This window comes from Sesamum indicum, linkage group LG10 (assembly GCF_000512975.1).
Source record: "Sesamum indicum cultivar Zhongzhi No. 13 linkage group LG10, S_indicum_v1.0, whole genome shotgun sequence".
Classification (NCBI taxonomy): domain Eukaryota; kingdom Viridiplantae; phylum Streptophyta; class Magnoliopsida; order Lamiales; family Pedaliaceae; genus Sesamum; species Sesamum indicum.
In genome coordinates, this window is record NC_026154.1 from 12,729,498 (window position 1) to 12,746,422 (window position 16,925).

Here is a 16,925-nt window from a genome sequence, read left to right on the forward strand (position 1 = left end):
ATAGCTGGCCAGTCACCACAAGCATGGAAGATACACTTTATTTCTCAATTCTGATGCTTTTTTCTTTTCAAGCACCCTCTGCTCGTTTTAATATTCCATGTCTTTTAATATTCCATGCCAACTTAAGGTTTCTACACTGACGTATCTGCGCAATGCAAAGACCTTATAATTTAAAGCATGACAATGGATTGTCTGAATGGAGATCGGACAATACAACTCTGTCTCTACATTGGGATATGCTATTCTAGTGAAAATGTTTTTACATGAAACGATTTGCTTTCTACTTAAAGTAATTAAATGTATTTCATTAAATCATACAATATAATCCTCCAACTTGTAAATTTGGAACTAGGATTATGTGAAATGCTGGGAGATATTTCACATGATGCTGCATGAGAACCATTCATGCATCTTCATCTTGGAATTTTCAAAATGAATAGTTATGCATTCCACTGATTAGAGACAGCAGGGTTCCATTATCAAGACAAAAATATATCCACTTCATAAGCTGTTTTTTTTTTTGATTTAACTGCTAACTTTAACAACAAAATTGATCCTTCTGAGAATTGGAAGTGCTAAAGCTATCTGACTCACCTGGTTTTGGTAGCCCTGAGGCTCCAAAGGATACTATGAACACCTGTACGCTGTAGTACTCACTATATGCTGAATGTGAGACCATATTGTTTTCCATTTAATCATTATAACGCCTACTATAGGTAATGCCAGTTTTATGGGATAAACTTTGAGATGGCTATTATGCAGATAAATTTTTCTCTTATCTCCTTTTTTTCATTTTTTCTTTGGTCAATGTGGATGGCCGAGCACTGATGTACTGAATTTAGGTTTGGCTCGTTCTCAAACCGGGTTTCTTGGCTTTCCTTGATAATCATTTTGACACCAAACTCCTAGACATAATTGTCTTCGATGTCCTACCAGCTTCAAATGCAAAAGGAGATGATGAAGTGTACTTGGCCAAAGTGTTAAAGGAACGAAATCCTTTGCGCCATGCTTTTGAGGTGAGTTTCTTCTCCACTTCATGATTGTCTAAGCATCATAACAGAAAAGTGAGAAAGTTAAACTGCTTCTTTTAAAAAAAAAAACTGGTTTTGTAATTGGCTCAATTGCTTCCCATGGTTTGCTGAGACTTGTTCTCAGTCTCAACTTTGTTTCTGTTTTAATTCGATATATCTGGTTTATCTTTGTTTACCAGCTATAAGTTGTATATTTTATTATGCATCCAAGTTTCTAAACATAAGCATGAAGCATAAAGACACACATGTTCACATGATATTCAGCTTATGAAATGGAAAGAGTACTTTGTACAGAAAGACTGAGCAACTTTTGAGGGAAAACATCTTCATTATAAAAAGTAATGGAATGGGATTGATTAAAGTGAAGAACAAGGATCACAATCTTTTGTCTCCCTAGCAGTCAGCTCTCATAGTTGTGATTTTGTATCAGAACTATTGAATCAAATTTAATATGCTTTTTACATTGTGGAGACATAGTGTCACAATGTCATCAGTAACCAATAAACTGTTGCATGAGTCATAAAGTTAGAGATGAACGTCTCACCAAAATATTTTAATGGTTAGTTCATTTTTACTCTTACAACTCACATTTGAGTTGTTTTTTTTTCTGTGCAGACATGATCAGTTCTGCATTGATTTTTTTCACCTATATGAGCCTTTTCTTATTTTTATTTTTTTAAACATTGTAGGAGCTGTGCCACATTTCCTACTTTATTCTTTGGCAAGCAGAAAATTTGAAAAGCAACCTTTTAAATATCCTCTTTGCTCTTTGATTGTATGTTTTCTCTAAAGATGAACATCTTAAAGGCGTGCATTGCAACCATGAGACTTCACATTGTGCTAAACAAGTGTTCTATTTTCTGGGGGGGGGGGGGGGGGGGTGGAGAGGGTTACAGTTTCTATAGTTTAATGGTTTGAAAAACTTACAGAACTAGCCTAATTATTGTACTAATTAACCGCATAATCAGTATGTAACTGATAAATTTGGAGGGAATTGGAGGTAAAAATTCAATAGAGATTCTGTACTGTGAGTCCAGGCCTTGGTTTTAAGAGAAGAACAACTCATAACAGCCATAGGTGTCTGGCATCATTTCTCTGTACTATTGAAGCTATGCGGATGATTAACTAATTCCTGATGAACAATGTCCAAATGTTATTGTACATCCAATTTGATTAATTAGACTATTCCTATTGTTATAATGTCTTTGAATTCTAACTTTTTAAATAGTATCACTAACATGAGCTCCCTACTTTTAAATGGTCAAAAGGTTTCATGTGGGAACAGGAACATAAAGCTAAGGACTACGAGCCACGCCAAAGTGCAAGACTGGGTTTATGCGATTAATGCAGTTGGATCAAAGCGTTCTGAGAGTTGGTGTCATCCTCATCGCTTTAATTCATTTGCCCCTATTAGAGGACTGGTTGAAGATGGAAGCCTAGCTCAATGGTTTATAGATGGCAAAGCAGCATTTGAAGCAATAGCTTTATCAATAGAGAGTGCAAAATCAGAGGTCAATTTTCCAAACATATAGGATAACTAAGTTCAACGAGTTTTTGACCATGTTTGGCTATTGAAATGTCTAAAGTGGCTGCATATTATCCGCAGATATACATGACTGGGTGGTGGCTTTGCCCTGAGTTGTATTTAAGACGGCCATTTCACAAACACAGTTCCTCCAGGCTTGATGCTTTACTTGAGGCTAAAGCTAAGGAAGGGGTTCAGGTGCAATTTTCGTATTCAGAAGCCATTGTTTGAGGAACACAAAAAGAAGTCCTCTCTTTTTTTTCAACTTCTCTCATCTTGTTGCCCTTCATGACAACTACTTGGCAATATCTATTGCTCTTTCTTTTTCAAGTTAATTGCGTTTGGAAACAGAATCAATATTGATTGTTGTTGATCCGATTATTTAAATATCCAGTTTCAGATGAAGATTAAAATGCTATTTGGCAGTTATGGGAATCAGAACTTTTAATTGAAAGTTTGAGAACTGTGAGCAAAAGCAGTCTTTTTCATGAAAACCAAGTAGCACTAAAGATGCTTTCAAGCTCAATTCAACTTTAATTAATAAAACTTGGGCTATAACCTCTTCAATTGCTCACAGTGACAGTACCCGTTATTGTTGTTGGAGTTGGATGCATTTTATGACTTCACTGCATCATTGTAGAATTCCATTGTGATATTTTAGTTGGTTTTTTATTTCGATCTGAACTATCATTTCCATTGCATCTGATTCTGATTCTTCTCTGAATTCATTTCCTACACTACTGTGCAGATACACATTCTTCTTTACAAGGAAGTTTCTCTTGCTTTAAAAATTAACAGCTTATATAGTAAGAGAAAGCTTCTTAACATTCATGAAAATGTTAAAGTTCTGCGGTATCCTGATCATTTGTCAACTGGCATCTACTTGTGGTAAGCTGTTGCTTCTGAGATTCAGCAGAAGAGACAAATAAAAGAAGTTCCACTTTTATACAATTTTGCAAAAGTTTGTACAGTTGTTTTTTCAAATAAATAGTAACAGTTAGTTAGTGCTTGCAGGTCTCACCATGAGAAGCTTGTTATTGTAGATCATAAGATTTGCTTTATTGGAGGGCTGGATTTATGTTTTGGCCGGTATGACACAACTGAACACAGAGTAGGTGATTTCCCTCCTTTCTTATGGCCTGGAAAAGACTACTATAATCCAAGGTAAATTATATTTTAAAATGAAACTCTTGTTTATAGGAAATTGGAACTTTTGAAGAGGTTTGGTGGATTTGAATACCATGAGATTCTTTCTCAGAATACCCCTGGTTGGAATTCAATTGATTTATGAATCTTATTACTGTGTATAACCAAATTATGTACCTTCACACTAATGATTTGATATAAGGTTCTAGTGACGGAAAGTGAAGGAGAAAAGCCAAACTCTTTCACATTTTTCCATTTATATAAAAAGTATCTATGATAAATTCGTACAAGTATCATACTTAAACAAATGAAAATAATATATAAATCAATTAGTACCTCCTCATTCAAGTATTCTTACAAATATTTCCCTTGCATTTTCCTTTAAAACCAAAACAAGAAGATTTTTTCTGAAGTATTTTTCTGATTAATATCAAAGGTCCAAACAGCCTTGATTTTGTGTGCTACAATACAAATTTCCATAACGTGATATAACCAGTTGAAGGCCTTTCCATGGATTATGCAGAGAATCAGAACCAAATTCTTGGGAAGACACCTTAAAAGATGAATTGGACCGAGAGAAGTATCCTCGGATGCCATGGCACGATGTTCATTGTGCTGTTTGGGGCCCCCCTTGCAGGGATATTGCTAGACATTTTGTTCAGCGTTGGAACCATGCAAAGGTTTGCTTCTGTACTTCTTCATGGACTGTGAACTAGTTTCAGTGACTAATACATTTTTTCCACCGTCAATTCAGAGAAGTAAAGCACCAAATGAACAGTCAATACCTTTACTCATGCCTCAGCATCACATGGTTTTACCACATTACATGGGAAGAAGCAGTGATATAGACATTGAAAGGAATACCTCCGAAGTAAATTCTCAGGACATCGGTAGGAAGGATCACTTTTCACCTCAAACACCACCTGAAGACATTCCACTGCTTTTACCTCATGAAGCAGATGGTCCAGATTCTACCATCATGGAAAATAAGTCAAATGGCTTGAACTCAAACGACCATTTTCCGGCTGAGCTGAGTGGGCATTGTACGGGTAGTTCATTTTCTTATCAGGATTCCAGATGTCCAACTTCTGGAGACACCAGAAGTAGTTTCAGTGATGATGATTATAGTTCGGATCCACAAAGTGCAATGCTAATAGGAACAGTCTCAGAGTCTGATTTGCAAGTCAAAGATTATTGGTGGGAAACCCAAGAACAAAGTTTCGAGGTTATGTCAGCCAATGGAATAACACAAGTTGGTCCTCGTAGTTCATGCCACTGCCAGGTTAGCTAAATTATTGAGAGTTATGAGACCTTTCTGTAACTCCTTGTGTCTTGAGATTGGTAGTGAGATGTTTCTATGATGTCTCTCTGACGAGGAAAAACTTTTGAGTGCCGTATGTTTCATATTTTTGCTCAAGATACTGTAAAAGTTTCTGCAATAAACATTAACTAAGTTCTAGGTTGCATAATGTAGAAATGTGGTACTTGGATATATAATCAAATACTAAGTTTTTCAGACCTTTAGCTTACATCATGATCTTACAGATGCAAGTTCCATCTGTTAGCTATTGTTGAAAGTTATTTCCCTCTCATGATTTTCAGAAAGTCAAGATTTTAGTAGGATGGACAAGATGTTGCAGCATAGAGGTATAGAATCTGGAAGAATAAAGCTGAGTAACTGAGAATGTTTTGTCTCTTCAGAAGGTTTCGTGTTATAACTTATAAAGAATTTGTGTTATATATATTAACTGAACATGGCACACCCGCTTTTGTGTTTCTGGACAAACTCAAACTTAAAAAATGATAAATACACGAAGAGATTTGACTAATTAATATATCTGTGCCAGAAATAAAATAGGAGCTCTGTGCTAGACCATGTCCATATAAGATCATTTAATACGGGATACATAAGGAATGCGCTGGCCGTAAGCCGCTGATCTTGATTCATCAAGCATGGAAGTTTGTCATAAGAATAATTGAATTCTAACGTTACATGTATGATTCAACTGTAACATCATTATAGACATACATAATGTTATTACTATACGTGTTGATGTAGGTTGTCAGAAGTGTCAGCCAGTGGTCTGCTGGAACAAGCCAAACTGAAGACAGCATTCATAGAGCTTATTGTGCTCTCATTGAGAAGGCAGAGCACTTCATTTACATTGAGGTGAGTTTATGTACATCTAATATTTTCTTAGGTTCGACGTCAATATCCCATTGTATAAGCTTAGGAAAATAGCATCAACAAGAATAGCATCAATCTCATGTCATGTTTCTTTCACGATTTAATGTTCCACTAACTTACGATTGTATGCCGCAACCCTTTTTCTCGGATATTTAATTCTCAGATGTTTTTCAGAATAGAAATTCTTTCTCCCAGATGAGGAAAAATGCGGGTAGATTCAGATCTTCGTTCTGTTTAACACGAGTGCTTGATTTATGTCACAAAACAAAGTTATACCTCCCATCATCTCCTGAATAAAATACTTCCAAATGAGTAGGAGGATGTTCCATTTCATGCAGCCAACCAAATCCATGTTAATCTTCTTGGATTCAATTTCTTCCCAAAAGATTTGATCTAACGTTTCTTCCTGTCATCGGCCTCCAAAAGGATCAGATTTCATACATGCAATGAAAAGGCTTTTAGCAGACATACTTCATGAGGCTTTAAACTAAGAATTAGAACTTCAAATGGGTGTCTCTATAGTCTTCTACTCCTGCACCCTTGTCTTTAGTATTGGCTTGATACTGAATTCGCAAAAGAATTTATCACATCTTCTAATTACAGAATCAGTTTTTCATATCGGGGCTCTCAGAAGATGATGTTATACAAAATCGTGTGCTTGAATCTCTATACAACCGCATAATGAGGGCACATGAAGAGAAAAGGTGCTTCAGAGTCATAATTGTAATCCCACTCTTGCCTGGTTTTCAGGTACCGGTTTCCTGCTAGATCAGAATTTTCCATCTCTCTCTGTTCCTTTTCATGTTTCTCATAACTTCTCCAGTGAACAGGGGGGTGTGGATGACAGTGGTGCAGCTACTGTTAGAGCCATAATGCATTGGCAATATCGAACTATTTGCAGAGGGAAAAGTTCAATATTGGAGAAACTTTTCTCAAAGTTGGGTACCAGAGCACATGATTTCATATCGTTCTTTGGTTTAAGAACTTATGGCAGACTTTTTGATGTAGGTCCTGTGGTTACGAGTCAGGTATTTTTTGTTGGATTCTTTTATACCTTTTATTCCCTCAATCAAACTCTAGAAAGCCATTTTAGTCTGATCGTCTCTCCTATCACTTTCTTTGAAAGATCTCTGACATTCTTCTGCCAAATGGTATGCTACTATATGCTTAATGGCCTGTTTTATGGAATGTTAATTTATATAAACGCATCAACTTTATATAAAGTTATCACTATTAACCAATGATTTATGCATCAATCAGCTGAATATGACTTTTGAGGCCAGTATTTGAATCAATGGATACCCCACTCCCAATTAGTTTTAAGACTTAACAATGTCATTCTTCTCGATTAACTTGTTCTCATCTTTTTTCTTATACAGGTGTATGTTCATAGTAAAGTGATGATAGTAGATGATCGTCGCGCTTTGATTGGGTCATCCAACATAAATGATCGAAGTTTGCTGGGTTCAAGAGACTCAGAGGTGTTTGATGATTTACATGCCATTTTCCATATACAACTTAAATACTTGACGGCAATAGTTTGGGGTTTATGAAATTCGCATAGTTTAGCCTAAGAGGATAATTTTTCAGAGAACCGAAGGTTATAGGATTACACCAATGTCTGCCATTGGCTTTCTCATATGCACCAAAATGCCCACGGAACTTACTTTTAAAATGCTTCCTGTAAAGTGGAGTTTCTTTGAAATGTCAAAGCCTTGACATAAAATACATGGATATGTACCTAGATACATGCGAAAACTGCACATGCATATTTACATTATTAGATATGCAACAACATACAGGGTATACATACAATTTGTTGACTATGAGCACAGTTCCACTTACAATCGACTTTGCTTCATCACTGCATCTCTTTTGATATTATCTTTTTGTTCCTAGTGTTTATGAAATGATTATATCATATCGATATCGATTTTCCTATCTAGGCAAAACAGTTATTTTATGTTTTTCTGTATATTCTCCAGATTGCTCTCCTGATAGAAGATAAAGAGTTTGTTGATTCCTCCATGAATGGGAAGCCATGGGAGGCTGGAAAATTTGCTTTGAGTCTTAGACTTTGCCTATGGGCGGAGCACCTTGGTCTGCACACCGAAGAGGTAAGTAGAGTCATAATTGTGATGAAGATGCCAGACTAAGAGCATCAAGTTGGCATCTCAGTACTTACAAGAACCTACCACTATTGCACAACCACATGGACCTTGTATCATCTCTCTCTTGGATATGTTTCTAATCTCTAACATTTTGAAATGATTATGAATATCTTGTTGCAATAATTGTTTTCTCTGCCCTCCAGGTCGCTCAAACGAAAGACCCCATAGCTGAGACAACATACAAGCACTTTTGGTTAGAGATTGCTGAGGTATGACAAATGTTATTAAGTTTGCGGCGTTGGTTCATGTGTCATCTTGTGTTGCACCTACAAATATACCATACTTGTAGGGTTATATGATTCCCTTGTACTTTAATTATGTAATATAATATATGGACGGGCACATAATACACAGGGTTTTGAACTTATGATATATTAGCATACTTCTAAGAATTGATACTTATGCACATTGCAGGTCAAACTTTGTATTTGCATTAAGAGGATAGCAATGTAGTTTTACTGACTCAAGGTTACGGGATGTGGCTATATAGTTGGTAAAGCCATAGCAAATATATTTTACTTCCCATCCTTAGTGACAGGCAATAAAGCGACTATGTTGGAAGTCTTTGCTTAATTACTTGGAAACATGGGCTTGTATACTTTGAGTTTGTTAGTCCCAGAACATTGACAAGGTAGAATCCAATCCAACCTGCACGGATAGCATGAACAGCTTTCATCGTGCAATTACTTCGTGGGGGCATTGCGTTTATGGGGTTTGGCTATTGACCATAAATTAGATGAAAATTATTCTGTGAGTAGGTAATTTTCTAGAATGATGGTCCACATGATTTTGGGACAGTAAGTTGACTGGTTTATAAGTGTCCTCTTTTTAGGTCCAAATGCAGGATGTTTGTTAAAAGACATCGAATGATCTAGCATCTAACAATTATGACAAGGCTGTGCTCAGAGTCTTTCTTTAAATTTTCTATCTTCCAGTGTATAGCTAAATGTGATCTCGATGTTATCTTTTGCTCATATCATGGCATAATCAAGATCCTTATACGCTATGTTTGCCTAAATGTGCCTATTAGATACACCCTTTCCCATTTTAAAAGACATTGCCGCTTTCCATGTAACTATTAAACCTTAGTAAAAGGTAAACTTGTCTTTCCACAAAATCCCGGTAGAATTGGCCAAATTCTGATGGTCAGAGAGGGGTATTTGTAATCTCGAAATGAAGAGGGCGGGGCTGTTTAGTTGCAAACATCAACTTCTGCTTTCTTTTCATTTAACAAGCAGTGTTGATTTTTCATTGACAGTCAAATACAAAGATCTACCAAGATGTCTTCTCTTGCATCCCCAATGACACCATCAAATCCAGGTGCCTCTCTGGCAACCTATGTTCTTATTTCATATCATTTTTGCCTCTTGACTATGCATAACTGTTATTGCTCATTGTTACTATTAACCTCAGATCTGCACTCAGACAAAGTATGAGTCATTGGAAGCAGAAGCTTCGGCACACAACTATCGACTTAGGAGTGGCTCCTAACAAAATTGAAATCTACCAAAACGAGGAACTCATAGTTATGGAGCCAATGACGAAGCTAAAATCAATAAGAGGACACCTTGTTTCCTTTCCATTGGAGTTCATGAGCCAAGAAGATGACCTGAGACCAATGTTTATTGAGGGTGAGTTTTATGCATCTCCTCAAGTGTTCCACTGAACATACAAATGAAGACGGTTTCAGTTGATAAAAGATAGCTTGTATCTATTTATAGAATTGTCTCTAGGAAGCCGTATGTAAGCGAGCGGTAGGAGCTAGGGATTTATCATATTATTGTTGCTTGGAGAGTAAACAGACATGAAATGTCACAAGTTACACTATAAGTTCTCCTACAATTAATAGATAAACAAGTACTGTAAATTTGATGATCCAATCAGTTTATATATAAAAATAATTTCTATTGCCGAGTTCTTATTCTTATGAGATCCTAAAGTTTCAGGTGTTAAGACAATCATAACTGTGGGGATTCCATGTAAAGAAAGGAAAAAAAAAATTGCAAATTGTTTCCCATGTATTTCAGTTTCAGGGGAGAAGAGAAGAGGCATTAGCAAAACATAAAACCCAAATTGCAAGAAGGTATAGTGATGAGAGACAGGCTATTCAGATTCATGTGTATTGATATTCAAACTACATTTGCATGGAAGAGGAAGCATACCAACACAAAAACAATTGATGATTATCAAATAATTTACAACTTAGGTAATAAATTTAACTAATTTAATTATATTTGTGATTGAGCTCCTTAGTTTGATATGCTTTCTTTTGTTTGATTTTGCTATATTGTGAAAATGTTGAAGCGTTTTTTTTCGTGTTTCTTTTTTCTTTTTTTTTCCTTAGGAGGATCTTTTAAACATTTTCTGAGATACAGTGAGGCAAATTGTATTTAATCCAAAGATTATTAATATTTTTTTCAAAAGGGAAAATTATGTTGTTTAGATTGTAAGACTATATTTGTAGTAGTAGTAGTTGTTTTTAGTGAACTTTTCTTTGTGAAACCCTAGTGCTCATCTGTGGTCTTGAGCCTTTGTGGTTTTGGGTATTTTTCAGCAACTGTGATACGTTGTTAGGGCTTTGTGGCTCTTGGGCAAAAAGGATTACAGATCTGGTTATGTAAGCCCATTTTCTTTGAGATATTCTGTTCTCTTTTAATTTTTAGATCTGTAGAAAATATTTCTGCATTTTATTCTTTTATTGTTGTATTCTATAGTATTGTTTGATTAAAGGTTTAGAACCATTGATCCGTTGTAATAGTTGATAGGTTTTGACATCTGGTTTTTCTTCTATCTGGTTGTATCCAACAGTGGTATCAGAGCCGGGGTTAGTCCCTGGTTCCGACACCGTCATACGGTAATATCTTCTCTTAACCTTAACTTCATTAACTGTGATATTTACTCGTATCTGCTTCGTACAAAAGTAAATCTGTCTTTGTATTTTTTATTTACAGAGTAAGATTTGCTAAGTGCAAAAATTCTTAACAATTGTTTACTGCTTTGTGCAAAAGTACTAGCTTTTGTATTTTGATAATGTTGCTTAGTGCATTATTATTGCCATATTCTGCTTAGTGCGGTTTTACCGCTTTGTGCATTATTCTTACTGTATTTCGACCTAAGACCAACCCTTGCTAATTTTTCACCTGGTCGGGCCCTTTAGGATGAGGGGTATCTGGATTGAGTCTTAGCTAAGGTCCCCTGATATAGTCTGTTACTATTCTATCTTATTAATTTTTCCCTCTTGTTTTTATACTTGTTGTCATCTCTGTTATTAATATGGTTTATTATAATCTGCAACTTTGGTGGCAAATTTGATTTCTCTATCTGGCAACAAAAAATGAAAGGAATTTTAATTCAACAAAAGGTTTTCAAAGTAATTGATAAAAAATATGCAGATAATGTTTCTGAAGAAAAGAAACTTGAAATTGATGAATTTTCTCACTCTTCTATCATTTTAAACTTATCCAACTCTATTTTAAGGAAAGTAGGTAAACAAAATTTTGCAAAAGATCTTTGGAATAAATTAGAATAACTCTTTACAGAAACTTCTTTGCCGAGTAAATTATTTTTGCTTGAAAAAATTTTCAAATATAAATTAGATTCATCTAAGAATATTGAGGAGAACTTGGATGAATTTAAGAAATTAATTCAAGACACAAAATTAAATGGTGACAAAAATATAGATGATTAATCTCCTATAATGTTGCTAAATGCTATTCCTAAAGCTCATAGTGATGTCAAAGTTGCAATAAAATATGGTAGAGATAATGTAAATATTGATACTGTAGTCAATGGTATTAAAAGGAAGGAAATGGATTTAAAGACAAATAAATCCAATCAAAGTCTAAACGAAGTTAATCATGTAAGGAGAAGAACTAGATACAGAAATTATGATTATAAATACAGAAAACATAGAAAGGGTAAAAGTAGAAGTAGAAGCAGGAGTAAGTCAAGATCTTGAACTAGGAAAGATAAAAATAGGGATAAAAAAGCTAGGGTAAGAAGATGCTATAATTATGGAGGAAAAGGTCATTATATAAAAGACTAAAAAAAACCTAAAAGAGAAAATAAAAATATTAATAAAGAAGATTTATTACTGAAGAAAACTTTGATGAAGTGTTTATGATTTGTGAAGTTAATGTTATCCAGTCTTCTCTTAATATGAATGAATGGTTAATTGATTCTGGATGTACTTTTCACACAAGTCCTTTTGAGGAAATTTTGATAAATTATAAACCTAGAGATTTAGGCTGTGTGTCTATGGCAAATGAAAAATTTTGTGGAATAAAAGGTCTTGGTGAGTGACATCTGTTTGACTTATAAAAATGGATATAAGTTAACCCTGAAAAATGTTAGACATGTTCCTAATTTAAGTCACGATCTAATTTCTTATGCTGCCCTTGAAGAGGAAGGGCTTGAAGGAAGGTGAGGAAAGGGTATTATAAAAATTATGAAAGATTCATTAACAGTTTTCCAAGCTGAAAAGAAAAAAACTTATATGTTTGTTCTGTGAATTATGATATTACTACTACAGCTGTTTTCAAAAATGATAAAACTAGTTTGTGGCATAAGAGATTAGGTCACATTGGTATAAAGGGCCTAGAATTATTAAAAAAAAAAAATGAAGGAATTCTAACTGATAAAATAGACAAACTAGGTTTCTGTAATGATTGTGTTTTGGGAAAACGATATAGGTTCATTTTCCTACATCACCTTCCCTTTACCCCTCATCATCATCTTGTGTTCTTGACTATGTGAATGTTGATGTTTGGGGCCCTGCTAATATTCCCACCCATGGTGAAAATAGATATTTTTTATCTATAATTGATACTATTGTAGAAAAATTTTTGTGTTCTTAATGAAACAAAAATATGAAGTTTTCGAAAAATTTAAGAAATGGAAAACTTTAATTGAAAATCAGATAGGAAAGAAGTTAAAAGCCTTACGGACTGATAATGAGTTAGAATTCTGCAATCAAAATTTTTCTGATTTATGTGATGAATTTAGAATTAAAAGACATAAAATAAATCTCTATACCTCTCAACAAAATGGTGTTGCTGAACGTATGAATAGACCTTACTAAATAAAGTTGGATGCATATTAGTAAGTTTTAGATTACCAAAATCTTTTTGGGGAGAACATGAGTTAACTGCTGCATATTTAATTAATAGATCTCCTTCTATCCCATTATTTAGAAAAATACCTTAATCTATGTGGACTAGTAAAAACATTGATATTTCTTCCTTACGTATTTTTGAGTGTTCTACTTTTGTTCTTCAAAATACTGATAAACTCCCATTTTAAAAAATGTGTATTTATTGATTATCCTAAAGGTGTGAAAGGATATAGATTTTGGCTTATAAGCCAACCAGGTTTTAAAATTATTATAAGTAGGAATATCACTTTTAATGAGTTTGAAATGCTATGTCTTACTAGTTCAACTAAAAAAGATAAAAAGTTTGACTTAGAGTTCACTTTTAATAAGGTGGAGGGTTTTTCAAAAGATAACCAACAAGATCAAGTAATCGAGGAAGAAAATCATCAAAATACTGAAAATCAGCAAAACACTGGTCAAAATAGTGAAAATTATGATCCTGAAAATAATTTAGAAAATTATCGATTGGCTAGGGATAGAAGCAGACGAGTACCTAGGATTCCTCTAGGTATAGAGATTTCCAAATGGCACTTAGTACTGAAAATTATGAACCAAGTTCTGTTGAAGAGGCTTTAAATTCTAAAAATTCAAAACAATGGTTAAATGCCATGGATGAAGAAATGAAATCCTTATAGGATAATAAAACTGGATTTTTGTACCTCAACCTAGCAATTGTTCTATCATTGACTATAAATGGACTTTTAAAATAAAACAAGAAAATCATTTCAACAAGTTTAAAGCTAGGCTTGTAGCAAAAGGTTTCACTCGAAAAGAAGGAATTGATTATACTAAAATCTTTTCACCTATTGTGAAATACACTATTTTTAGGATTATACTTGCTCTTACTTCTCATTTTGATTGGGAACTAAAACAAATGAATGTTAAAACTGCTTTTCTGCATGGAGATTTAGAAGAATAAATTTATGTGAAGCAACCCATTGGTTTTGTTAATAAACAACAATTCGACCATGTTTGCCTGCTGAAAAAATCTCTTTATGGTTTAAAACAATTTCCTAGGCAATGGCCTAAAAAGTTTGACTTATCTATGCATTCTGTGAATTTTGAAAGAAGTGCTTATGATGACTGTCTGTATTTCAAATATGATCATGATATCCCTGTATTTCTTCTTTTATATGTTGATGACATATTGATTGCTAGTCCTAGTCTTAAATTAACTACAGATTTATAAGAAAGTCTACGTAGAAAATTTGAATGAAAGATTTGGGTGATGCTAAGAAAATATTGGGTATGATCATTAATTGAAATAAGAAAGACTCGACGATCTTTATAAAACAAAAATCGTATGTTCAAAAAATTTTAAAGAAGTTTTCTATGTCTGAATCAAAGCCCACATATGTTCCTCTAGCTGCTCATTTCCAGCTAAGTAAGGATCAATGCCCTAAAACTAAATTTGGAAAAGAACAGATGGAAAGGTTCCTTACTCAAATATAATTGGTTTTGTTATGTATCTCATGGTCTGCACTTGACTAGATATTGCTTACTCTATTAGTTGCCTTAGCAGATACATGTCTAATACTGGCCTCCATCATTGGGAAGCTCTTAAGTGGCTACTAAGATATCTAAATGGTTCTATTAATACTGACATAAGATTTTCTAAGTATTCTGAAGGTGCTAACCTAATTAGATATATGGATTCTAATTACGCTAATGATAGGGATAGTAGTAAGTCTACTACATCATATGTGTTTACTTTATGTGGAGCATGTATTAGTTGAAAATCAAAACTTCAACATATTGTAGCCCTATCTACATTAGAAACTGAATACATTGCCACCACTGAAGCTTTTAACGAAACTTTGTGGCTTGAAAGTTTGTTAAAAGAAATTGATTTTCTAAAACAAAAAGTCACTATACAGTTGGCTTGAAAGTTTGTTAAAAGAAATTGATTTTCTAAAACAAAAAGTCACTATACAGTTTGACAGTCAATCTGGTATATAACTATGTAAAAATCCTGTATTCCATGATAAAACTAAGCATATTGATGTTAGATATCATTTTATAAGGGACATTTTTGGGAAAGAAATCATTAATCTGGAAAAGATCAACTCTGAAGAAAATTTTGCTGATATAGGGTCTAAGTGTCTTCCTATGGAAAAATTTAGAAACTGTCCTTGCATACTGAACTTGAAGTGACATTTAAATCCAAAATTACTTTTGTTTCTTTTCGCAGGATCTCTTCATGGAACCAACAGTTAGGCAGTGATGATGCTTTGTATCCGGCATCTTGGACTTGGTCCTTCTTGGGCCTATGGTCCAAGGTGGAGTTTGTAAATATCTTGTGACCCGTTTGCTCTTATAGCCCAAGCCCAAGCCTCCTTCATCTATCACTTGGATGATTGGCCCATCACTAAAGCCCAGTCTATGTCTCTTACCCCCCCAAATGTCCGATCCATTTTCCACCGCTTTAAATCTGGTGCCTCTCTCTCTCACTCAATCAAAACCCTAACCTTATTTTTTCCAGCACCTCCTCGTTCTCTTCTCTCTCATTCCCTCTGGTCTTGGTTTTCTCCAGCATCGTCTTCTCTCTTGGTTATCCCCTCCGGCAATCAATGTTCTACCTCTATAAATATCCTCAGTCTCCTTCAGGAGAATAAGAGCAAGCCTGAAATCTTGATTCCTTCTTCATCTCTCTCAATAACAAGTTCTTTGCGAAAACCCTAGTGCTCCTTTTTGGTCTTGAGTCTTTGTGGCTTTGGGTATTTTTCAGCAAGCATGATTGGCTATCTAAGCCATTTTCTTTGAGATATTTTGTTCTCTGTTAATTTTTCGATCTGAAAAAATATTTCTGCATTTTATTCTTTTGTTGTTGTATTCTATAATATTATTGATCCGCTGTAGTAGTTGATAGGTTCTGGCATTTGGTTTTTCTTCTATCTGGTTGATATCCAACAACTTTAAAGTCATTTAGCTTTAATTTCGTTAATTAAACTATGTCTTATTGGCAAAAAATCATTAAAATTATACATCAAATAATTATATAAAGACTTGGTCATGCAATTCATAGCCGTAAAGAGAATGTCTTGTTTCACGGACATAAATTATAGGATTAAATACAGTTACCACCCCTGAAGTATCCATCCCACATCAATTACCCCTCTAAAGTATTGAAACCTTCAAAAACTCCCCTGACTTTTACTTTTTAAGTTTGAAAAGTCCATTTTACCCTTACAAAAGTTGCTTTATAAGAAAATTGAAGGGATTTTTTAAATGCTACGATTTGTCTAATTCTAGTTTCACTTGGTTGTCGAGCTCTTTTTATTTGGTAATTTTAAAGTACTTGTGGCTCATTTTATTTTAGTTTTACTTGTTTGTCAAACTAAGTTATAAATAAATTTATACATGCATAAAATTACCACATATATATATATTATCATATATATAAGTATATCAATTCTATATTTTTTACTAGTTCATCAACCCTTTTGTGTTTTATTAATTGTATATTTGTTTAAGTAAATATATAAATATATATACATATGCATCTACAAATTTATTTTTAATTTTGATTTTGCAGTCAAGTGAAACTAAAATAAAATGAGCTCCAATTATTTTAGGATTATGAAATTACTAAAATAAATTGAGCTCCAATTATTTTAGGAATATGAAACTAAAAAGAACTTGATGAATAAGTGAAACTATAATTAGGAAATGCCAAAAATCACCCTTTTTCAAGAAAATACCAAAATCACCC

General features: G+C 34.0%; 1 protein-coding gene across 1 annotated transcript in view; it reads left to right on the top strand.

Annotated features, from left to right (window-relative positions):
* The window catches only part of LOC105172403 (phospholipase D zeta 1), a 15,358-nt gene extending 5,383 nt beyond the window's left edge, over positions 1 to 9,975 (top strand). Inside the window, exons 6-20 of the mRNA XM_011093802.2 lie at positions 843 to 1,016; positions 2,300 to 2,542; positions 2,638 to 2,754; positions 3,305 to 3,444; positions 3,571 to 3,720; positions 4,226 to 4,382; positions 4,457 to 4,984; positions 5,762 to 5,872; positions 6,494 to 6,640; positions 6,721 to 6,918; positions 7,270 to 7,371; positions 7,876 to 8,007; positions 8,205 to 8,270; positions 9,320 to 9,381; positions 9,475 to 9,975. Of these exons, the coding sequence (XP_011092104.1) occupies positions 843 to 1,016; positions 2,300 to 2,542; positions 2,638 to 2,754; positions 3,305 to 3,444; positions 3,571 to 3,720; positions 4,226 to 4,382; positions 4,457 to 4,984; positions 5,762 to 5,872; positions 6,494 to 6,640; positions 6,721 to 6,918; positions 7,270 to 7,371; positions 7,876 to 8,007; positions 8,205 to 8,270; positions 9,320 to 9,381; positions 9,475 to 9,727 (2,580 nt within the window). The 3' untranslated portion in view covers positions 9,728 to 9,975. The remainder of the gene's footprint in view (positions 1 to 842; positions 1,017 to 2,299; positions 2,543 to 2,637; positions 2,755 to 3,304; positions 3,445 to 3,570; positions 3,721 to 4,225; positions 4,383 to 4,456; positions 4,985 to 5,761; positions 5,873 to 6,493; positions 6,641 to 6,720; positions 6,919 to 7,269; positions 7,372 to 7,875; positions 8,008 to 8,204; positions 8,271 to 9,319; positions 9,382 to 9,474) is intronic.